The sequence below is a fragment of the Schistocerca nitens genome, chromosome 5 (genome assembly GCF_023898315.1).
Source record: "Schistocerca nitens isolate TAMUIC-IGC-003100 chromosome 5, iqSchNite1.1, whole genome shotgun sequence".
NCBI classification, from domain to species: domain Eukaryota; kingdom Metazoa; phylum Arthropoda; class Insecta; order Orthoptera; family Acrididae; genus Schistocerca; species Schistocerca nitens.
The window spans coordinates 384,583,258-384,607,850 of record NC_064618.1 but is presented as its reverse complement, the minus strand read 5'-3'; the positions used below and the strand labels follow the sequence as shown (position 1 = coordinate 384,607,850).

At 43.4% G+C, this 24,593-nt stretch overlaps 1 protein-coding gene across 1 annotated transcript in view; it reads right to left on the bottom strand.

Annotated features, from left to right (window-relative positions):
- LOC126260486 (venom carboxylesterase-6-like) overlaps positions 1–24,385 on the bottom strand; it is a 123,744-nt gene extending 99,359 nt beyond the window's left edge. Inside the window, exons 1-3 of the mRNA XM_049957813.1 lie at positions 24,131–24,385; positions 21,447–21,584; positions 10,176–10,347 (exon numbers count right to left, since the gene is read on the bottom strand). Of these exons, the coding sequence (XP_049813770.1) occupies positions 10,176–10,347; positions 21,447–21,584; positions 24,131–24,385 (565 nt within the window). The remainder of the gene's footprint in view (positions 1–10,175; positions 10,348–21,446; positions 21,585–24,130) is intronic.
- Between the last annotated feature and the right edge of the window lie 208 nt (positions 24,386–24,593).

Below are 24,593 nucleotides of genomic sequence, written 5' to 3'. Positions count from 1 at the left end.
TGCTTAATTAACTTTTTCATTATACACTGTTTGAAAACTGTAATATAATAAATTATGAAACACTGTTGAAATGTAATATTATAAACACTTTGTAGTAGAAACGCTAGCTGAGTCAGGGAAGTTCATATTTACAGAATCCAAAGAATCCGTTTCAAAGTTGATAACAACATCGTTCAACGCGCACGAGCGTAGAGTGAGTAGCAGATAGACAGTGGAACGAGGGAGGTGCTTTTCTTGTGTGGTGAGGTAGTCGTAAGGTGGCTGTGCCCTAATGCATGACGAAAATTGTCTATGAAATGGTGTTGTAAGCATCGCAAGGCATTATGGAGATTTGAGCAAGCATACATATGGGCACAGTACAGGGTGTATAACAAAAAGTGTTAACTGGAGTACCGTGACCAATAATTATTAAAAGTTACTCGTTATTAAAAAAGAGCCCGTTGCCAACAGTGTTATTACAGAACACATTCCGTCGCTCCATCAGCAACTTGCGAGAAAGTAAAATCAAGCAAGTTATCTTTTTTGTTACGTACACAGCTTGCCAGCATACTAGTTTCAGTACTTCAGCGTTATACTGTTTGCTTAATTGAAACATAAATCTCATGAGTGGTCCTGATTATCCCTATACGTAAATCGTCAGCTTTCTCCATAAATACCAAGAAAGACGCGAGTGAAAGAGATAATTTTATGAAGATAAAAGTAACTAAACTGCAGTTAAATTTAGTTATTTCTTGAAATAAGGGGCAGTAGTTATTACATTCTTTGTACAATGTAGCGCCTCTGATGTATCCTGTTAGTGAAGTAAAAGTTATTTCACAGCAAAGTGCTAATGCTATTCAAAAAAAAGCGAGTTTTATAATTTTATGTTATATATTTTGTAAATATTCCAGGTGCTATTGATTTTCACTAGCCTGTCATTGCATGGTCCTTTTTTGTTAGTTATCGAAGTCATTACGAACTTTTCTGAGATATATTTATTATGGAACAGTGATCTGTCTTGAGTGTTTGTTTCACCGAACCAGTACAGTGAATAACGTAATCCAGAACATTTCGTGAGACATGTTAATAGTAACTGTTATTGGTTTTTATTAATTGTTAGTAATTTCAATACATTACCAATCAATTTAACACGTTATATGTGGCTTTACAATCAAATTCGCACGTGTGAAATTTTGTTCCGCTACTGCCTTCCTTTACATTTATAATTACTACGTAATTTCAATGTCGATTCAGTCATTAACCACGTTTATCTTTTGTTCGTTTTTGGGCTGGCGACAGTAAATAATTATCTGCATTCTAAATTTCATATTGCATTGCTTACCTATTCAAAATTATTGCCGTCCCGTGTCGTAATGACCATTTATATACCGGAGAGTGTAGGTCCGTCATAAGTTCCCCAGTTTTTTGAATGATTAAGCATTGTTACCTTCAAACAACATCTGCAGTCTTGTTTCACAAGCTGGGCAAATCAAAGTGTAAAGGCATCTGCCTTAGGAAAAAAGACTCTATGCCACTAATCAAAGCCAATGACGTTCAGTTCGACCTTACCCTATGGTTGTTGCTGCTCCAAAACGGGCACCCTCACTTTGTATCGCTGTTAGATGCCTCTTAGGGTATTTCACGATCCGGTTATAGTAACTACCACTGATTCCCCGATTCTTCAAGAATCGAACTCTCATGTGACAAACAGCTTCAAACATTTGATTACTTTACACATAAGTTAGCGTGTTACATATTTGACTTTAAGCATATAAGCGAGAAAAAGTTTGTCACAGGTTTCAGATTATGCTTCAAGCTCTTTAGGAAACACTTCATGAACGTAGGCTGGATAATTCGCGCTCCATTTTTAGCTAAATCTAGTTTATGTCGCATCTACATGTTTATGACGTCATACCTCCAGAACTATTTGTTGTATAATGATATTTCAGGTAAGGTTTATGGTGTATGTGGATTATTACTGCAACATGCGTTGAAAATAAAATCAGTGTTAAAGAAATCATAAATTGTCATTTGTGATGCTGAATTTTTACTGTGCACCATTTTTGGCAAAAACTAGTGTTTCACTTATCTAAACGTATATGACGTCATATCTCCTAAACTACATGTCCTACAAGGATATAATTTTGCACGTACATTCAATGGCATATATGGGTACTGACTGCAAACTCAGTTGGGTATATACTTCGTAGTAAAATGCTAATAAATTCAAACGTCATACCTGATGCTGAAGTCTGACCTCATACACAATGAAAATGTAGTAAGCGATTTTTTTTTTTTTTTTCTTTCAGAGTTTGGTGGGGGACGGGGGGCTGAGAGAGAAAAAGTTTTCTAAAGTTTTGTAATTACGCGAAAACATCGTTGGAAATCGCTAATTTCCGTTGTAATTATATTGTTTCGTCTACATGCTTTAATAGTTTAGTTTCTTGAATTTCTGCATATTAATTTAATATTTTGTAGACACAGTTCTCGCATTTACGTTTGTGTCGGATTTTGTGACATATTACAAGTTCCTAATCAGGAGCGGATTATTTAGTCTCACCTGAATTCTTTGTTAGTTTAGTATTTGAATCTATGAGTGTTAAACTAAATTATTAGACACAGTTGTTACCATTTCGTCAGTGACAACAGTAGAGTTCCGTAGCGTCTACAGTCCTTTGCAAGTCTGTGTAGTGTAGTTTTCCACGGTCTTTAGTATGAATAGGGACTGTGATTGCTATGTGTGGATGCGAGCCCTGTTGGTGACACTTCGCTCTCAGCTTCAGGCCGTGATTGCTTCGGTTATACAGCTTGAGGCTTCAGTGGATGGGCATCACTATTGTGGGCAAGCCATGGGGATCAACATGACATCCGGCAGGACTCACACGAGTCCGCCAATCAGTCCACACTGGTGGACAGTCAAGTTACTGCTCTCACTGAGGTTGATCCCTCACCAATGATCGAGAGGGAGGTCGCCTCAGGACATGGCAGGTGGCGAAAGACTTCCCAGGGGGCTGATCGTAAGGCCTCCCTGGGGAGTCTGACAAACAAGAGTAGGGGGACAAGGGGGTGCTAGTGCACTTTGTTACTGCAGGTTGCCTACATCAGTGGCAAGCATGCACTCAGTGGCAAACCTATGGTTGTCTTTTTACTGATAGATTATGACCCCCTGGGAATAATCCAGGCCGGCCGCGGTGGTCTAGCGGTTCTAGGCGCTCAGTCCGGAACCGCGCGACTGCTACGGTCGCAGGTTCGAATCCTGCCTCAGGCATGGATGTGTGTGATGTTATGACCCCCTGGGAATAATTCAGGCCGGCCGCGGTGGTCTAGCGGTTCTAGGCGCTCAGTCCGGAACCGCGCGATTGCTACAGTCGCAGGTTCAAATCCTGCCTCGGGCATGGATGTGTGTGATGTCCTTAGGTTAGTTAGGTTTAAGTAGTTCTAAGTTCTAGGGGACTGATAACCACAGATGTTAAGTCCCATAGTGCTCAGAGCTTTTTTTTTTTTTTTAAATAATCCATTGGCACTAAAAGCTGGCTAAAGCCGGAGATAAGTTCATCCGAAATTTTTGCGAAGAACTTAATAGTATTCAGAAAGGATAGGCAATATACAGTTGGCAGTGGTGTATTTGTTGCTGTTAGAAGTAGTTTACCTCGTAACAAAACTGAAGTACACAGGAATAAAATAATAATTGGATCATTTTACCGATCTCCCAACTCAGATGATACAATTGCCAGAAGGTTCAAAGAAAACTTGGAGTTTAATTTTAAATACGTACCCAACTCACACAATTATAGCTGGAGATGACTTCAATTTACCCTCGATACGTTGGTGAAAATACATGTTTTAATCCGGAGGTATGCAAAAACATCATCCGAAATTCTGCTAAACGCATTCTCTGAAAATGATTTGAAGCAGTTAGTTCATGAGCTCACTCGCGAGTCAGAACACTGTTGCAGAAACAACGAAAAAAGCATACCAATCGTAAATAAACGCAAGATCCAAAAGATTGGTGAATTTTTACATAAGCTCTAAATTGGGCGTGGACTTCAATGCGAGTGCTTATAATAGTTTCCATTACGAAACTTCTTCTCGGGGAGGAAAATCCAGAGGGAAAGCAACAGTCTGAACGCCTCAGTACGAGCTCTAATTTCCCTTATCTTTGAATGGTGATCATTGCGCGATTCGAAAGTTATATGCTCTACATCCTCGGTGAAGATCGAATTTCGGAATTTAGTGAGCAGCCCCTTTCGTTTAGCGCGCCATCTGCAAGTGTGTCCCACTTCAAACTTTCTATGAGATTTGTAACGCTCTCGCGATGGCTAAATGTACGTCACGAATTTTGCTGCTCTTCTTTGGACCTTCTCAATCTCTTGAATCAGACCCAACTGGTAAGGGTCCCATACAGACGAACAATACTCTAATACTGGACGAACTAACGTATTGTAAGCTATTTCCTTTGTTGAAGGACTGCATCGCTTCAGGATTCTTCCAATAAACCACAATCTAGAGTTCGCCTTACCCGTTACTGTTGTAATCTGATCACTCCATTTGAGATCATTTCGAATAGTCACACCAGATACTTGACGGATGTTACCGCTTCAAAAGACTGGGCATTTATTTTGTTCTCGTACATTAATGAGGATTTTCGCCTTGTTATACTGCCAGTCATTACACCACGCATTTATTTTCTGCAAATCCTCATTGATTTGTTCACAACTTTCGTGTGATACTACTTTCCTATAGACTACAGCATCATCGGCAAACAGTCTAATGCCGCTGTCACTACCATCAACCAGATCGTTTACGTAAATCGTAAAAAGGAGCGGACCTATTACGCTGCCCTGGGGCACACTTGAAGTTACGCTTGTTTCTGTTAAAGTCACCCCGTTCAGGACGACATACTGCTCTCTGTCTGTTAGGAAACTTTCTATCCAACCGCGTATGTCATCGGATAGACCGTCAGCGCGCACTTTTTGGAGCAAGCGACAGTGTACAACTGAGTCGAACGCCTTTCGAAAGTTGAGAAATATTACATCAACCTGGGAGCCCGGCAGCTAGAGCCTGTTGTATATCATGCACAAAGAAGGCCAGCTGTGTCTCGCATGACCGCTGTTTTCTAAAACCGTGCTGGTTTCTGCAGATGAGCTTCTCAGAGTCCACAAAGGTCATTATGTCTGAACGCAAAATATATTCCATTATTCTACAACAAATCGATGTCAGTGAAATTGGCCGGTAATTATGTGCATCCGATTTTCTCCCCTTTTCATATATTCCTTTGACCTGGGCCTTCTTCCAGTCCTGTGGAACTTACCGCTGTTCCAATGAACTCTGATAGATGATGGATAAGAATGGTGCTATATTTTTAGCATAGTCAACATAAAATCTTACGCGGATACCGTCTGCGTCAGGCGCCTTCCTGGCGTCTAAGGATCTTAACTGTTTTACAATCCCAGATTTACTAAACGCTCTGTCAGCCATCCTTGCGTTTGTTCAATAATTGAAAGGGGGATTGGTGCTGCAGTCCTCTACCGTAAACGAGTTTTTGAAAGCCAGGTTTAGGATTTCGGCCTTCTGTTTATCGTCATCAGTTACATTACCCGTACTATCAGCAAGAGAAGGTATTGAACTATTTGTAGCGTTTTAAATTTTACGTACGAGCAATACTTTTTGGGGTTATTTTTAGAATCTGCAGATAAAATGTTGCTTTCAAATTCGTTAAAAGAATCTCTCATTGTCCTTCTGACAACTGCTTTCATTTCGCGTAATTTATGTTTGTCAGCGGGGCAGTGACTACGTTTAAAACGACTGTGCAAAATTCTCTGCTTCCTCAGCAACTTCCTAATATGTTTTTTGTACCAAGGTGGATCCTTTTCCTCCCCTATATGTTTCCTTGGCACATACTTCTCTAGCACATGGTGGACAATAACTTTACATTCTGATCAAAGATGCTCAATATCGTTGTGTCCCGCGGTGAATGCTTGGAGCTGACTATGAAGTTATTCATTATTGACACTTTTATTTGCTTTCCCAAACAAGAAAACTCTACGCTGTCTTTTTTTTTTTTTTTTCTTTTGCTGACATAGAAGCCACAACTTCCTCAAAAAGATCAAGTCTGTTTGTCGCCAAGATATCTAATATGCTCTCATCCTCCAATACTGGATGAATAAAGTCCGGGTATTTCCGGGTATTTGCGCTCTATAATACTTGTCTTATTGTGTTTTACTTTTAACATTATATTACAGCTCTTAATGAGTAGATTATGACACCATTTTAAATTTTTAAATTCGATCAATAACTTCGCGAAATAGGACTCAAATTTTTATACGAGAATGTCTCTCTTAGCATAATACTGCTCCCACGAACTTGAGTCCGTGGCGCGCTAGCGTTTTGCTGCTCGCACCAGCCTGCATCCGTGCTGCGCCACACGTTTTGTGCTGCCGTTCACTTCGATGATGGTGTTTGTAGAGACGACCATCGACCTAGTGTAGCAAAATGCGGTTAACCCGAAGAACCGACAGGTTTCCATTGATCAACGGCCGAATCCCGATGGTTCCGTGTCCACTGCAATCGTATCTGGCGATATCGTTGGGTCAACATGTGAACACGTATGGGGTATCTGCTGCGGAGCTCCACTTTCAACAATTTACGGTGAATGGTGTGATCCAAAACACTTGTGCGTGCACCAGCATTGTGCCCTTTCGGCAGAGCTGTCACGTATAACCATCTATACTACTTTACAAAGCAGACAAGCCTCCGAACCCCACGTTCTGTGAAAATACGTGGACGTCCAACCACTTAGCGCCTAGTGGTAGTTCCACCGTCCTTCTACCTGTTTCCGTAGCTGATCACTAAAGCAGCACGTGGGCATTCGACCAGCTTCGCCGTTTTCGAGATACTCATTCACAGGCTCTGCGTAATAACAATCTGCCCTTTGTCAATGTTGATTATCTCAATGTATTTCCCCATTTTCAGCCCATATCTTCGCTAAGGCGACTCCTCGTCCGTGTCTGCTCAGCTTACGTACTTTTTTACCGCGTCACGTGCCCACAACGTCACAAGGCGGCATCCAACGTCGCGGCGGCCAATGAACCTTAACGTTTCGGCTTATTAGTGTATGTGTCAGACATTTGCGAATATAAAACATTCTCAGAGTTCATCTGTACTCTAAAGAAATTTTCTATTAACAGTTTGCGTTTAAGAATGATTGTGATATTCACTAATAATATAGTATGGGAGTAAACGATCTGTTTTAGGCTCTCCCGTTGGACAGATAAAGTGCGAATCTAGAAACAGAAGTAAAATATCTGACGGACAGCCGTAGTGGATTTGAATGAGACTCAAGTTGTCAGTATCTTCTGTACTCCAGAGGAATTCTTGAATAGACTTTTTTTTTAATGTAGTGGACCGGTGGGGGCTCGGGGGGCAAAGTGGGCAGGGGTCGAAACCTGAGGCCTGGCCACAGTGTCCCCCTCATCACCACCGAGCCTGTGGTGCTTAGGGAAGTGGGAGACACAGGAATCAACAGTAGTGGAAGGCGTTGTTATTTATTTATTTGCATGTGTTTTTGTAAGATTCACTAATATCATGAAATTATGGGAACACATATGCGAAAGAGAAAAGAAATATAAATTCTGGTTAAGGAAAAAGAAAGGAAAAAGGAAAAGCAAAAAGAAATAAAATCCGCGCAATCTGCGACGCGCTCTCCCATCCGCGGAGGTCAGAAGTAGAATAGATCGTAGGCGGTTAGATCTCAGTCACCGCCGGGGGAGGAGGGGTGGTTGCCCTCTGTGCCAGGCACCCCCCAACTCAGTGGAGGTCTAACAAAGACCGCTCGAAGATAGTTAGCAAATAATGTTCGGTAACGTGGCGTGTTTTCGAGAGCTGCATGGGCTGTTCGTAAATAGGTCCAGAAGTCGAGGCGGGATTTAGGTCCCTCATGAAAGAGATAAGCGACCGCCCACCCTTTGACCCACGTAATAGCATGATATTTGGCGGCGGGAAAATGTCGGTCCTCCGGGTATAGAAACATTCGAGGTTCGATTGTGTCTGGTGGCAGCCGGAGATAGCAGGCAATGATTTGCTGCACGAAGCGCCATACATCTTGCGATGAGGCGCATGTCAGACGGTGTTCATCAGTGTCCAGTTGCTAGCAAAGGAGACAAAGAGGGGATTCTGACAAGCCAATGTTGTGCAGGCGCTGGATGGAGGGATGTTTGGTCTCCATCACATTCCGGGGAACACAGCGCAGCAACAGGCTGGAAAAATCCTTAGGTGGGCGTGTATCTGGGAGACTGGTATGTATGTAACTGTAGTCGACGAAAAAGGTCGAAATATGGGACAAATAAGGCACGATATGGCCGACAGACACCGGTGGTGAGGTGGAAGCAGGTAGGAGGACCTCAAGCAAGCTGCGTGTTAGAGATGTTTTCTCATGGTACTCATGTACAAGGCTGCAGCTCGCATACGGACATTGACGAGCCCGACGCCACCATACCGTGATGGCAGGGTAAGTGTCTCATAACGGACTTTAAACATTGAACCAGCCGTGAGATAATAGCCAAAAGCCGCCTGAAGGTTGCGCCCAATTTCAGTTGGCAGAGGGAGAACTTGCGCGATGTGAACCAATTTTGATGCCATATAAAGATTAATAAACTCAACCCGTTGAAGTGTGTCCTGGCGGCGCAAGAGGTTCTGGCGGACGTCGTTGCGGATGACGTGTAACAGGCGACGGAAATTCGTTGCCGCTGTGCGTGTGATCGTGGGGGTAAAAGTAATGCCCAGGTACCGAAAAGTTCGCATACTTGAGTGGTCAGTTGCAAGCCTATGAATCACTAGTATTGCGCAGTCCTAAAGCATCGGCTGCACACTGTTAAGCGCAGCGCCGCGGAACGTTATCAAGAAGGCGCTGACCCGCTCGTCAATGGAAAGGGCGGGCAGCGACACACATCCAGGAAGACAGCGCCCCCTGTCAATGCTTATTTAACCTGCCGCCCATCGCTGGTAGCCCCAGTTCGGTCGCAGACTTCGAGAGCATCAGTAGTAATAGGAAGAAGTTACGTAGCCTGTGTTCTACGAGTAGTAATAGAGAATAAAGCGCTTGCATGTAGGAGGCACAGGAAGCACAGGTATCAAGTTATGTTTCTTCTTAACAGAAACCAAGTTTTCTGTTAAGTAGAAAGTGTTTTGTACAGGTGATTTTGGATTCCTGCCACTGCCCATCGCATCTTCTCCCCTTCCTTGTTTGTGTCGGTGCTGACTCCCACAATAGCCCACACCCACACAAGTACCGGGTGATCAAAAAGTCAGTATAAATTTGAAAACTTAATAAACCACGGAATACTGTAGATAGAGAGGTAAAAATTGACACACATGTTTGGAATGACATGGGGGTTTATTAGAACAAAAAAAAAGTTCACAAAATGTCCGACAGATGACGCTGGACAGCAAAACGTCAATGACGGGTGAGAGGTACGCCGATATGTTACAGAATCGCATCATCCCCAGCCTGGCTGATAAACACCTGCTGGAACGTACGATGTTTATGCAGGATGGTGCTCCACCCCATATTGCTAGACGCGTGAAAGATCTCTTGCACGCGTCGTTTGGTGATGATGGTGTACTCAGCCGCCACTTTCGTCATGCTTGGCCTCCCAGGTCCCCAGACCTCAGTCTGTGCGATTATTGGCTTTGGGGTTAGCTGAAGTCGCAAGTGTATCGTGATCGACCGACATCTCTAGGGATGCTGAAAGACAACACCCGACGCCAATGCCTCACCATAACTCCGGACATGCTTTACAGTGCTGTTCACAACATTATTCTTCGACTACAGTTATTGTTGAGGAATGATGGTGGACATATTGAGCATTTCTTGTAAAGAACATCATCTTTGCTTTGTCTTGATTTGTTACGCTAATTATTGCTATTCTGATCAGATGAAGCACCATCTGTTGGACATTTTTTGAATTTTTGAATTTTTTTGGTTCTAATAAAACCCCATGTCATTCCAAGCATGTGTGTCAATTTGTACCTCTCTATCTACATTATTCCGTGATTTATTCAGTTTTCAAATTTATACTGATCACCCGGTATATAGCTATAATACATTTTTTTTAATGTTTGCTACTATTCTTCGGTACACACAGTCCTCATGGCTGTGTCTATCATGAAATGTTACATAAAACTAAATAATAACTTACCCAAAGGACCCAGACGGTAGTTGAAGGTAACAAGTACGACGTCGTGGTCCATGAAATTCTCCGGAGACAAGTCTGCCATCTTACCGCTGCCTGTCGTAAAACGGCCACCGTGGATGACAACGATAACATCCTTCCGAAGTTCCATCTCTTCCAGCGTAGGTGTCTCAGAAATCTAAACAAACGTGGCGTCATCGTGTGTCAGAAAATTAATCTGATTTAAGACGGCGTAAGTTTGTGACATCATTCGTATTATTGAAACAGTTACTGTTGCTGTTGTTATTGTTTCCACACATATCGCCACGAAATTAATCATCGATACAGGGAAAAACGCACAAGAAAACAAGCCAAACGGAAAGTACCAAGTGTACAAATTATAAATATAAAATAAATAAAATACACAAAATATGCAAACAAGAGAATATCGCGTGTAATAGAGGATTCGTGAGGTATGCGACAGAGGGAAATATGTCACGTAATTTGCAGTTCTATGTATTCATAGTGTGTTATTCCAACAACGTAAATTTCTTAATTGTCGCTGTTGCCGTAAAGTAATGTTGAATTTTGATAGATATTCTATGAACACAGACTCCTAAAGCAAATAACTGATAGGTGCTAGTGGATGGACGACTAAGAGCAACGCTATCTTCGTAGAGCGGAATTTTGTCACCAATGGCACATATGACGGAAGAATTCCACGGAGGCTACATCACTTCACATGCAGTGATGCTTACATAGATTTGGGAAAAATAATTATTTACCCTCCGGAAGGCATTAATTTCTTATGAGCAAAATATTGGCATTGTTGTGGACTCCATCCGAAGATTGGTTTGATGCTACGCTCTAGGCTACCCTGTCCTACGCAAGGCTCTTCATCACTGAGTCATTACTGCATTTTGAACCTGCGCGTATTCATCCTCTGGTCACGCTGTATAATTTTTACCTCCCCACTTCTCTTCACTCCATTATGTTTTTTAAAATAAAGATGAATTTATGTGAAAACTGAATTGCATTCAAGAAAACATATTTAGTGGGAAACAACATTTAATCTCTACATTTTAAAGCAGTGTCAAATGAAGGGCTATCCATTGCTTTAGGTTCCCCTTGAATCACGTCACTCTACTTTTTTCTTGTCTTGTGGACATCCTCATACCGTGTAGGGTAGGTCTGCAAAAGCAGCGTGTCCTTCTTTGAAATCCTCATGCTGAATGGGAATTGTACTTCGACAGAACTCTGTTACGAGGGAGATGAGGGATAAGCACCGTCCTCTGCAGGATCGCTTTTCTTGATCTGAGTTTCGAAGCCACATAAGTGGTGTCTGGGGTCAGGTTTGTGTTTCTTATTCTCGACTTCTCCCGGTATCCTTCGTCCTATATCTGGGAGTGATGTGTTCACATCCTGAGTTGGACTCTGGTTCCAATTATAATGTTCCGTGTCTTGTTCAGAACTGTGTTATTGTGTTTTGATTAACGCATTCCCAGAAATAAATTCATATCTTGGTTATGTCGAGATTATAGGAGCAAATACACCGCTAGCCAAGGAAACATTTTGTAGTTCATCTCAACACTAAACACATCGATCATAAAATCCCAGATCTAATCATAGTGAAGTTCAAAATGTTCAAATGTGTGTCAAACCTTATGGGACTTAACTACTAAAGCCATCAGTCCCTAAGCTTACACAATACTTAACATAAATTACCCTAACGACAAACACACACACCCATGCCCGAGGGAGGACTCGAACCTCTGCCGGGACCGACCTCACAGTCGATGACTGCAGCGCCTTAGACCGCTCGGCTAATCGCGCGCGGCCGTAGTGGTGTAATCTGTAGGTCCCAGTATTGAGTGCGGTGTGAACGGCAGGTGAGGAGTATATCCTCTGCTACGTCAACCTGAGACACGTTCCGTTGGCCGTTCAACTGTGTATTTAAGTCAGTAAGCGTCTCCTGACGCCACCGACGACATATTACACGCTGTTCTAGAAATTCACGACAGATGGGTCACATTCCAGAGTAACACCTTGTACGAGAACAAGCTGACAATTTCTCGACCTGTCACAAAAATGGCGTTATTATCAAGGACGATCTGTTTTTTATATGTACGCATACTTTGAGCAATAACGTAAGTCAAGTATCAACCTCAGCTGTGAAATAGTTCTTTTCGCACAATTGTATAGAGCAGTGGCGTTGTGTACGTTTAGTTTAAACTGACAAAATGAAATATAGTTTTGTCATAAAATTAATTTTTTGTAGTTTATCGGAAGCTGTAGCTCTTGTTGGCACTTCCTAGCTATAGAATATTCACGGAAGTAAAGAAGTTACTGGTAGGTGGCTCAGATTCGCTATGTCTAGGTAATTTGTATCTTGATAGTGCCAGTTATCGCTCTGGTTTATACAGATAGTGGGATGAAGAAAATCACTGCTAAACACAACCAGTACTTCACTTTATTATTATTATGACTGTATTCCAGGCCTGGCGCCATCCCCCCCCCCCCCGCCCCCAATGGACAAGGCCGCGAGCAACATGTACCTGGTCAGGGGCTCACGGAGAAATACGGGCTCCCTAACGAACTTGTGGCGTAAAACTTGTCGGCTTGTCCACCACACCTCTCGAACACTCGGTTCCGCACAGGGCCCACGGAAATCAATTCGTAGTAGAAAAGGTACCCAGGAGAAGGTCTTAACTTTGTCGTGTGCTATAGGAAGCTTTCATGCATTTAAATACGCAGTTAAGAACTATTAAACTCGTCTGAAATAGTTAATCGCTGGCACTTGACGATCTGCTGTGTAACGTGCTGTGATGTACGCGCCACAGCCTGTCTTCATCATGGGTCTCGACCTGGCCAAATGCAGATACACGACACTTACGCCACAGGCACATAACAAATAGCAGTTGCTCACCCGAGTACGGTATATATGTTATTTCCGCGCATTCTGGCACTCTTAAGATGTTCTTTAACGCGAAATATAGTAGTTAATGGAATACAATTATTCTGTTGTATTCATTTTCCACAATTTGTGTTTCACGCGTATAATCATGCTCACACTGTTTAAGAGCTGGGAACTAACAGTGAAGGTAACATACGTGCTCAGGTAATGTTTCTGAGTTATCTTCAGCGTCATTAGGAAGTTATGGATAGTAGTTTGACCTTATACAGGCGAAATTCGTACAGACCTGATAAACGTTTATGAAGAGTCTGAGGCCTCATTTTCAACAATTAAGAAAAGGCAACTGAATTCAATCGTTCTGTAATCCTCTTGCAGATGATTGGCGCAAAAAACATCGCAAAACTGCAACAATAGATGAAAACAGCGAGACAGTGCGCAGAATGGTCCTGGATAAACAGCGATAAAAATGGTATGAAGTAATAAACGTCAAGCGTATCAGTAATTGCAGGATGTTGTTCTTTACATTGAGCATTAACTATGAGAAACCGGTGTGTAAGGTGGCTGTGTTTTCTACTGAGTGCTGACCAAACTTAATAGCAATGTTTGGACCATTTTTAAGAATACTAAAACTGAATTTGCGTTCTGATTACTGTAACTGAGATGAAGGTACACGACTTCACATTAGGACTGTAACTAAGGTGATCTGGTTGAAGCCGGTGGCCCTACAGCGAAGCAAGTGAAGTGAATTCACCGGAAATGTAAAGTTATGGACACGGTATCTGTTATTCGGAAGGCATTTTTCCTACTGCTTACACATCTAAAGTTAAAGAATTATCTTGAGAATATTCTGCAAGTTTGTTAGATCAGCTGGATGTAAAAATACGCTGACTGACAGGAAAGTGAAGGAGGGAATTAAATTCAACTACACAGATGAGAGAGTATATGATGTTATTGCTGTCGTCACAAAATCGACTCAAATTTACAAAGAACTTGACAGTATGAGCCCACTTCGTATGACATTGCAGAGCCTCTGGTTTGGATTAATATAATGATTTCGTTGAGAAGGGAGTCATAAAGAAGTTGTATCCTCTCCTGAGGCAAATTGGCCAACAACTGTTATAAATGGTCCTTCATAAACTGGGAATGGCACTCGGGCGATACTGACATCCGAGCTGGTCACGCACGTGTTCTATCGGGGACAGATCTGAAGATCTCACTGGCCACTGGAGTACCTCGACATCACGCATACTATTCACAGAAATATGTTCCATGTATGAACCAGCATTGTGATGTTGGACAATGGAACCAGGATAGTGTTGCCTGAGAGGTAACACATGAGGAAGCAGGGTATCTGTGACGTACCGATAGACCGTCACAGTTTCCTCATCTAAATCTACATCTTACTCTGCAAGCCACCTAATGGTGTATAGCGGAGGGTACTTTCGGTACCACTATCTGCTTACTCCAACCCTGTCCCACTCGCGAATAGTGCGTGGGAAGAATTATTGTCGGTAAGCCTCTGTATTGGTTCTAATTGCTCGAATTTTCTCCTCATGGTCAACATGCGAGATATATGTTGGGGGCAGTAATATGTTCTCTGACTCCTCTTGAAAAGTGCTGCCCCGAAATTTCAATAGTAAATCTCTCCGTGATGAACAAAGCCTCTCTTGTAACGTCTGCCAGCGGAGTTTGTTTAGCATCTCCGTAACGCTCTCTCACCAGCTAAACGATCGCGTGTCGAAACGCGCCGCTCTTCGTTGGATCTTCTCTATCTCCTCTATCAGTTCTACCTGATATGGATCCCAGATAGATGGACAATAATCAAGAATCGGGCGAACAAGCGCCTTATAAGGAGCTTCTTTTGTGGATGAGTTACATTTCCTTAAGACTCTTCCGATGAATCTGAGTCTTCTGTCTGCTTTTCCCACTATCTGTTTTATATATATATATATATATATATATATATATATATATATATATATATATATATTTATTTATTTATTTATTTATTTATTTATTTATTGTTCCGTGGGACCAAATTAAGGAGAAGTCTCCATGGTCATGGAACGAGTCAATACATGAAATTGTAACACGATAGTAGAAACACATAAAATGAAGTATAGAAACATATTCAGGCGACAAGTCGTAAGTTTAAATAAAGAAAATCAACAATGTAACACTGGAATTTGCTTTAATTTTTCAGTTCTCCAGGAGCTCCTCGACAGAATAGAAGGAGTGAGCCATGAGGAAACTCCTCAGTTTAGACTTCAAAGTGTTTGGGCTACTGCTAAGAATTTTGAGTTCTTGTGGTAGCTTATTGAAAATGGATGCAGCAGAATACTGCAATCCTTTCTGCACAAGAGTCAAGGACGTGCATTCCACATGCAGATTTGATTTCTGCCTAGTATTAAATGAGTGAAAGCTGCTAACTCCTGGGAATAAGCTAATATTGCTAACAACAAACGACACTAAAGAAAATATATGTGAGGGCAGTGTCAGAATTCCCAGACTATTGAATAGGGGTCGACAAGAGGTTCTCGAACTTACACCACATATAGCTCGAACAGCCCGTTTTTGAGCCAAAAATAGCCTTTTTGAATCATAAGAATTACCCCAAAAAATAATACCGTACGACATAAGTTGGGTGTTGTCCTTAGGTTAGGTAGGTTTAAGTAGTTCTAAGTTGTAGGGGACTGATGACCATAGATGTTAAGTTCCATAGTGCACAGAGCCATACGACATAAGCATATGAAAATATGCGAAGTAGACTACTTTTCGTGTTGAACTGTCACTTATTTCAGATTCTGTTCTAATGGGAAATAAGGCAGCATTTAGTTTCTGAACAATATCCTGAACATGGGCTTTCCACAACAGCTTACTATCTATCCGAACGCCTAGGAACTTGAACTGTTCCGTCTCGCTTATAATATGCCCATTCTGTCTGATCAAAATATCGGTTCTTGTTGAATTGTGAGCTAGAAACTGTAAAATCTGGGTCTTACTGTGAATTAGCATATGCTCATTTATATAGTCATTGCGCTTAAGGTCGCTCTGGATAGTTACGCCTAGATATTTTACGGCAGACGCTCTCTCCACGCTGCCAGTAGTAGCTTGAAGTTATACCCGATGGCTCCCCATACCATTAGGTCAGGAATAACAACGCTGTGCCTCTCCAAAACATTGGAAGAAGGGAACTTCTCCCAAGGTCGCCACCATACGCGGCGACGTTGGTCATCAGGGTAATGCAGAACTGCGGCCTATCAAAGAACACCACATGTGACGCCAATCATCAACGGTCCAAGCTTCCCAGTCATGGCACCGCTCCAGACGCAGCTGTTTGTGTTCCGCTTTTAACGGCGGTCTACGCATAGGACGGTATTTCGCCGGCCGCGGTGGCCGTGCGGTTCTAGGCACTTCAGACCGGAACCGCGTGACTGCTACGGTTGCAGGTTCGAATCCTGCCTCGGGCATGGATGTGTGTGATGTCCTTAGGTTAGTTAAGTTTAAGTAATTCTAAGTTACAGGGGACTGATGACCTCAGATGTTGAGTCCCATAGTGCTCAGAGCCATTTGAACCATTTTTTTGGCAGTACTTACCCAATACGGCTGTCCGGCTCTTACTGGCCTCCAACCAAAAGTTCGGGATAACACAGAATGTTACAGGGTGTTCATTACTTGTTCTCGGATGGCAGGCGCAGATGTGTAGGGATAACGATGCCTGATGCACTGCACAATACAGCGATGCTCCCTTGCAGTGGTCAGACGTGGTCTACTAGAATCTTGATGACAAGTTTGGTGCCCTCGCGTATCCCAATGCCCCTCAAGTCTGATTCCCACGATTCGTATTACCAGTTAAATGGAAACCAACAGTGAGGCCCATTTCAAAGCCTAGCCGGTGCTGATAACTCTGTCTCACACGGGTACGCGGCTTCTCTGTGTCCTTCACAGAGATTACACAGCATCTGATGCTGTTTACGCCCCGTATGTACCTTACTACGCTTGATAACAGCACTAAACACGAACAAAACTAATGCACTCGTGTGGCGGTTCTACTAAGAACTGTAGCTCTAATCATTTACATGACTGCCGACGTTGTGTACGGGTACGAAGGTACATTGATATCCGACCGTATTCCCTGCGTGCTTCACTGTTTTTGTCAAGCGGAGTTACAGATGGAAGGCATCGACTGAAAAAGGAAAATATCATCACCATGAGGATAATGTACCTACCTTCAAAGGTGTTCTGGCAATGGGAATATTTATCGAATGTAGGAATGTCCAACCTCTTTGTAAATGTGGTACTCGCTGACTTCCACCCGTTCGCATATCTAAAGAAATTTAGGCTGGTAAAACTAGCACAATGACTATGTGTAAAAGAACGAACGGCGTGTTATAATACAGAATACCGCATACTGTGAAGATATTGCTATGAATGAGCGTGGAAGGTTCTCGTACATATAAACATAACAGTGGGATGTCAGCGTTCCCTCCAGAAGGACCAAAAATAATGCGCTTGTCTCAGAATAAGTCCATTGTTAATTGGCCTCAAAAAGTGCATCGGATGTTACGCTGCCATTTGATCCTTTCACGTTTGTGTCCTTGAAAGAGTCTTGACCCATCATTCATCATGCATTTTACGGTTTTGTTCCATCCGTAATGGTAAGTGTGGTAATCTGCAAGGGATTCCCTGCCTTAAAAACGACAGAATGTGTGTGGGATAATTGATCTAACTGAAGTCTTGGAGTTTATCTGCAAGATTATCAAACGACGTCGTATCAGAGATAATGTGAACTAGGACACTCGTGCTAGCGGACGATACTCGAACAACAATATAAATTGGACCACATAAATTTCTCACACAAAATTCGATTTCAGACCATCTGTGTTAAACAGATGGTGCCCTTGAAAGAGTCTTGACTCATCATTCATCATGCATTTTACGGTTTTGTACTCGGAACCTATTAGTGGATACTGATACGTGATGTGTCCTCCACCTTTCACCTTTCGACAGCTTGAACTCTGCTGGGAACACTTTCAAGGAAGTGCCTGAATGCCCGTGCAGGAAACTCTGGTCGTTCTTGCTCGGGAGCCCAAATCAATGAAGGCAGTGGTGTCTGACCCGGCGACCTGTAGCAAAGTCGATGTTCTAACTCAGCCCAAAGATGTTCCATTGGATTCAGGTCGGGAATCCCGGCTTGCCAGTCCCTTCCAGGAATATTATCGTCTACAAGCCATTGCCTCATAGACGCTTTTTATGAAAGGACGCATTGTCTCGCTGAAATAAACAAATATTGTATGCGAATTGTTCATCTATTGTACTATGTACGCAGTTCTGTGAGTGTGTCCATATCCTATAGCACTCTCTTAAAGCCAATAAAGTGACCACACCATAACCTCGAAAAACGCCACCATACCGTAACACCATCTCCTCTGTTCTTCCTATTGGTACTACAAAGATGGCACGTAAAGTTCTTCAGGATTTGGCCGAACACAAACCCTTCTTTCGGACTGCCAAAGGTTATATAGCTTGATTCATAACTTCAAATTACTCGTTTCCACATCTGCTGTCCAGTGCCGTTTCTCTTTCCACCAGCTCATGCATCACATAGCACTGACTACCGAAATGTACACTATGTGATCAAAAGTATCCAGACACCACCAAAAACATACGTGTTTCATATTAGGTGCATTGTGCTGCCACGTACTGCCGGCTCTCCATATCAGCGACCTCAGTAGTTATTAGACATCGTGAGAGAGCGGAATGAGGCGTTGCGCGGAATTCACGGACTTTGAACATGGTTAGGTGATGGGTGTAATTTGTGTCATATGTCTGTATGCTATATTTCCACACTTCTAAACATTTCTAGGTTCATTGTTTCCGGTGTGATACTGAAGGGACACGTACAGCACAAAAGCGCACAGGCCGACATCGTCTGTTGCTGTCAGCTGAAGAGGGTCGTAATGTATAATGCGTCAATACAGACCATCACACAGGAATTCCAAACTGCATCAGGATCCACTGGAAATACTATGGCAGTTAGGCAGGAGATGAAGAAATTGGATTTCATGGACGAGCGGCTGCTCATTAGCCACACATCACACGGGTAAGCGCCAAACGACGCCTCGCTTGGTGTAAGGAGCGTTATCATTGGATGATTGAACAGTGGAAAAACGATGTGTGGAGCGACGAATCACGGTACACAATGTGGCTATCCGATGGCAGGGTGTGGGTATGGTGAATGCCCGGTGAACGTCATCTGCCAGCGTGTGTTGTGCCAACAGTAAAATTCGGGGGCGGCGGTGTTATGGTGTGGTGGTGTTTTTCATGGAGGGGGCTTGCACCCCTTGTTGTTTTGCGTGGCACTATCACAGCACAGGCCAACACTGATGTTTTAAGCACCTTCTTGCTTCCCACTGTTGAAGAGCAATTCGGGGACGGCGATTGCATCTTTCAACATGATCGAGCGCTTCTTCATAATGCACGGCCTTTGGCGGAGTGATTACATGACAATAACATACCTGTAATGGACTGACCCGCACACAGTCCTAACCTGAATCCTACACCTTTGGGATGTTTTGGAACGCCGACTTCGTGCCAGGTCTCACCGATCGACATCGATACCTCTCCTCAGTGCAGCGCTCCGTGAAGAATGGGCTGCCATTCCCCAAGAAACCTCCCATTAGCTGATTGAACGTACGCCTGCGACAGTGGAAGCTGCTATCAAGGCTAAGGGTGGGCCAGCACCATATTGAATTCCAGCATTACCGATGGAGGGCGCCACGAACCTGTAAGTCATTTTCAGCCAGGTGTCCGGATACTTTTGATCACATAGTGTATGTATTACAATGAGCAGCTCGACCGTTGTACGCCCTTCTTTTTAACTCTCTACGCACAGCCATCGTGCAATCTGGACTGCCGGTGGCACTTTGGAACTCATGAGTGACCGCTCCTTTGATTTCACCCAACTTTTTTACAGCGACCCTCTGCAATGCTCGATAATCCCTGTCCTCAGTACATCAGGTCTGTCTGGTCTTGGTTTATCTGTGGTTACTCCTTCACCTTTACACTTATAATCACATCATCAGCTGTCGACTCGGGCAGCTTTAGATGGGCTCCAAAGCGGATTTTTCAGTCAGGTGACACCCTACGTCTAGCACGCGACGAAAGTCTGTGAGCTCTGCTGACCGCCCCGTTCTGCTGTTACTCCTTCTACTCTCTACTGACAACACAATATTCCTCCTCGCCTCCTTTTACACTGATGGTCACCTCTCGTGACATCTAATAGTCAGTTCCGAATTTAACAGGGGTGTCCAGATACTTCGGGTTGGATAGTGTATGATTCAGTTAACATTTAACCCTATAAAGAAGCTGATCTAGTGCACAACCTTCTTTGGATGTCTGTCCTTGATTACATAGGCTGACACAGATGCTAACTGATTTATAATGTCTCGATACCATATGGGGTTTGAGACAAACTATTCTCGATCACTTAAGATCACTTTTCCTCTAGAATTGCTCATCACTGATGATATCTGACTTCAGTTTTGGATGCTCTTGATAGTGATACTTTCAATGTATTTATACTGTCCGATTCACTGCCTCCAGTAATATTCCTTCAAAGTGGTGAGTTTACAGTCTCGTTCATCTATTTGTTGCTTATGGTAGAGGGTAATGTGTTTGACGCCACTTATAAGCAATAATGACAGCCCACGAATGATAATTTTTCCCACCTCATTAAGATGCTGTGTATCGGAACATAGAGCTTAAAGTGTTGTGATAACCACTTGTTATTTATATTATTTTCTCTGGCTCTGTGGGACTATCAGAGCCCTAGTTATTTGCCCACTGATTATTGTCATGTATAATTCATACACTGATAATACACTTAAAAATGAAGAAAATTAAAAAAGAAATTATTTGTTAAAGTATATACAAATAACCAACGCATTTGAACGAAATACTCTAAACTACATATATGAATCTCTGTTTATAGCCCTTCCCTATGACATGTTCATATTTTTTATCAGCATTCAGCGAAGAAACCGGCCGCCGTGTCATCCTCAGCCCATAGGTGTCACTGGATGCAGATATGGAGGGGAATGTGGTCAGCCAACCGCTCTCCCGGCCGTACGTCTGTTTCCGAGACCGGAGCCGCTGCTTCTCAATCAAGTAGCTCCTCAGTTTGCCTCACAAGGCTGAGTGCACCCCGCTTGCCAACAACGCCTAACTTCGGTGATCTGACGCGAACCGGTGTTGCCACTGCGGCAAGGCCGTTGGCAATGAAAATAGTACTCAGCAGTATAATTTGTACAGGAGCAGGCAGTGGGACCTCACACGCCGCAGCGCATTCTCACGGACGGCTGAGTTGTCAGTGGTGTTCCTACCTGGTGGGTGAAGATGTTCAAGTAGAGACAGTCCTCCTTGCCCCTGTACTTGAGTTCTGGGTATGTCAGCTGTGGGCACGGACTGCCTTCCTTCGTGGCATCCAGCACGTCGTCCCATTTCTCTGGCGGTATTGGTAACTGCAAACAAACAAGTAGTGTTTATTAGACAGAAGAGACATACCTACACTTCACTGCGGACAGTAAAAGAAAATCGGCACTTTGGTAACATCTGTGACAGCCTCTGAAAGCATTTTCGTAAAGTGAAAATATTGCTAGCGTAGCAACTAAATTTACTGGGATTACACACGATCCAGCACTGAGGTGCTTTTGGAACTATGCGTTTGGAACACAGTAACAGACTAAAGAGAATTACGGACAGTGGGAAACTTGGATAAAAGTAGCTGAAAGTACCTGGAATGCCATACAAGAGAGAGAAGCTTAAAATTACAATGACACGTTGTGTCAAGTGCTACAGTCTTAAGTTTCTGGCAAAGAAACAAAATTTTATGAAAATCTCTTACTAGGGAAAGAGACAGGATGATAGGACTTGTGCTAAGACGTACAGAACTATGAGCATTTACACTGATGGAACTGCTAAGGAACAACTGATATTTGCTAAGAAACAACTGAAAAATGCTACGGAACATCTGACAACTGCTGTGGCACACCCAGTCAATGGCAGTAAAATGAGACGTAGATGGCGGGACGTATTTTCCAGAAAAGCCTGTGCACGAAAGTTCTTTATATATCCGACACTTCACGTAGTACAGTTTTTGACGAAGATAGTTGTGGAAACTATTAATGCGATATTCCCTGTGGTATGGCAACAAGTCTGCAAGACATCTTGTGAGTGCTTACGATCATGGAACGAAGAGTCGGATGTGGCATCGCTGAAGTTTTGTACATATAGGTCTTATATCGTATTAACACAATAGCAGACGAATAAAGAAAATATGACATATGTGGACAATATCAAATCATAAGCTCTGTGACAGAAAATGTCCTATAGTGATGGGGTAATCAGAGACAGAGTCAAGCTCTTATTGCACACGAATATAGAGCAAATAAAAGAAATTGTGTTGGAACCTGAAAGAAGGGTGCAAATATATTGTTGTCAGGAGAAAAACTGAATGTTGTAAAAGAATTCTGTTATGCATGAAGTCTCATTATGCCATATGGAAAGAATAGAAGGATATAAGAGCTGGGATAAGCCCATGCAAAAGCATCGTTTGTGGGCAAGAGACAAACTAAGAAACAGTATTAGAATTAATATGGCAACATAAGGCCGGGTCCATTGAGAAGCAGTTAAAAATTAGAGACTTTTTAAATGTGGTGATAGTGATGCATGGTAATAGCATCATGGACTGAGAAAATTGCCAATGAATAAAAAGTGGTAAAGGAAACATATGAGTCAAATGACGTGATAGTGAAAAGAAAAATTGGACTAATAAGGAAACGTGATATAATCATTTTGTAAGAGAAGAGGGGAAAACATGACAGGGCAGAGTGTATGTATGTATGTCCGTTAGCTCCTCCCTAACCCTTAGATCGTTTTCAGCCAAATTTGGCACACAAAAAAGAGGCCTCACGTGTATCAGCAGTGTAGGGTTTATAGCCTCCTAGCTCCAACAGCAGGAGAGATACAGGCAAAAATGTGTTTCCTAGCCCCATGCATGTAGGCTGCATGCACAATAGTCATGTTGTGTGGGAAAGGTATTGCCATGCCAAATCAACCTGCTTTGCAGGGCAGTCACTATGTCAGGAACAAGAAGCAGATTTCTGCACTCCAACATGTAAGCTTTACTGCGTGACAGGTGTGGTGTGTTGGAGTGGTATCAGGCTACTTCAAGGATCTGCACTGCAAGGTGGCCTTTACGATAGGGGAAAATAAATATTTTTCAAGACCTTGATGTGTAGCATGCCCTGCACGATATAATGTGTAGTGGGAATAGTATAGCCTGCTTTACTGAAGTGTATTGCAGAGGCTATAATCGCTGATGAGCATGATTGGGGGAGGGGGGAAAGGAGGGATGAGGGAAAGGACAATACAAGGGGGAGGAGCAACTAGACAGAGGGAGGCGAGGAGGGGGACGTGCATGAGTCAGATGGAAGGTACAGACGGGTATCGGATAGGCGGAAAAGGAAGAGCAGGAGGCGAAAATGAAAATAGAGGGTAGAGGTGGACATGTTCAGAGGGAGGGGGAGTAAAATATAATTAGAGAGAGGAGATGGAGAAAATGGTCAAAGAGAGTGGGAGGAGAAAATAGATTCTGGTGGAAGGACGACGTGAGCAAACAGAGGGAGGAAGAGGTGTGCTCATGTGTTGCACAGGCGAAGCCATGGGGAAAAGGTTATATAAAACAAGGACACTAGTATTGCAGAAGTAAAAACAGCTGACCTTAAAAAGCACAATAGTTATAAAGAGGGATGGCGCTTGCTACCCAACAACGTGACAGTTGAGAAGATAAAATGGAAGGAAATCGGTTGTGTCCTATACAAAGGAATCATCCTGTCATTCGCCTCAAGCGGTTAAGAGAACAAACAGATAGCTTCTGACAGACTGTGTCTCATTCACATCGAACATTATTGCTGTCGAATTACAATAAGAACGCTGCACAAGATGAATGTGCCCAAAGCAGTTTTGAATGTCAGTCTCACAGCGCCTGGTGGCTGCGTGCACTCACCCCGAAGCGCAGCGGCCCCACGGGTGGTTCCGCGTACGGGATGCCGAGGTAGGCGTAGAAGCGGCGGCCGCTTCGTGACGTCATCACTCGGCCGCGCACCTTGCCGTCGGCTATTTCGACGACGGGCGCCGCGCCCTCCGCCTCCGCCCCCGCCTCCCCCTCCCCATGCAGGTCGGCGCCGCGGGCCGGGGCCGGCCCCAGAAGCCACAGGCAGCAGCCTAGGGCGACGCACCACGTCCTCCAGCAGGCTCGCATGGCGCCGGTATACGCCGCCGCCACACCGCCGCTGCGGCACAGCGACTTATCTTATCGACACCGACATCTGCCACTTCTGAACCGTCCTGCAGCATTCAGACACGTCAGGCTCTTCAGAGACACGTCAGTGGCGAATACGAGTCAGCTACAGAAAACCCAAAGTTGCTTAACAGCGTCCCCATCAGAAGTGATCTGAATAATGCCTTTC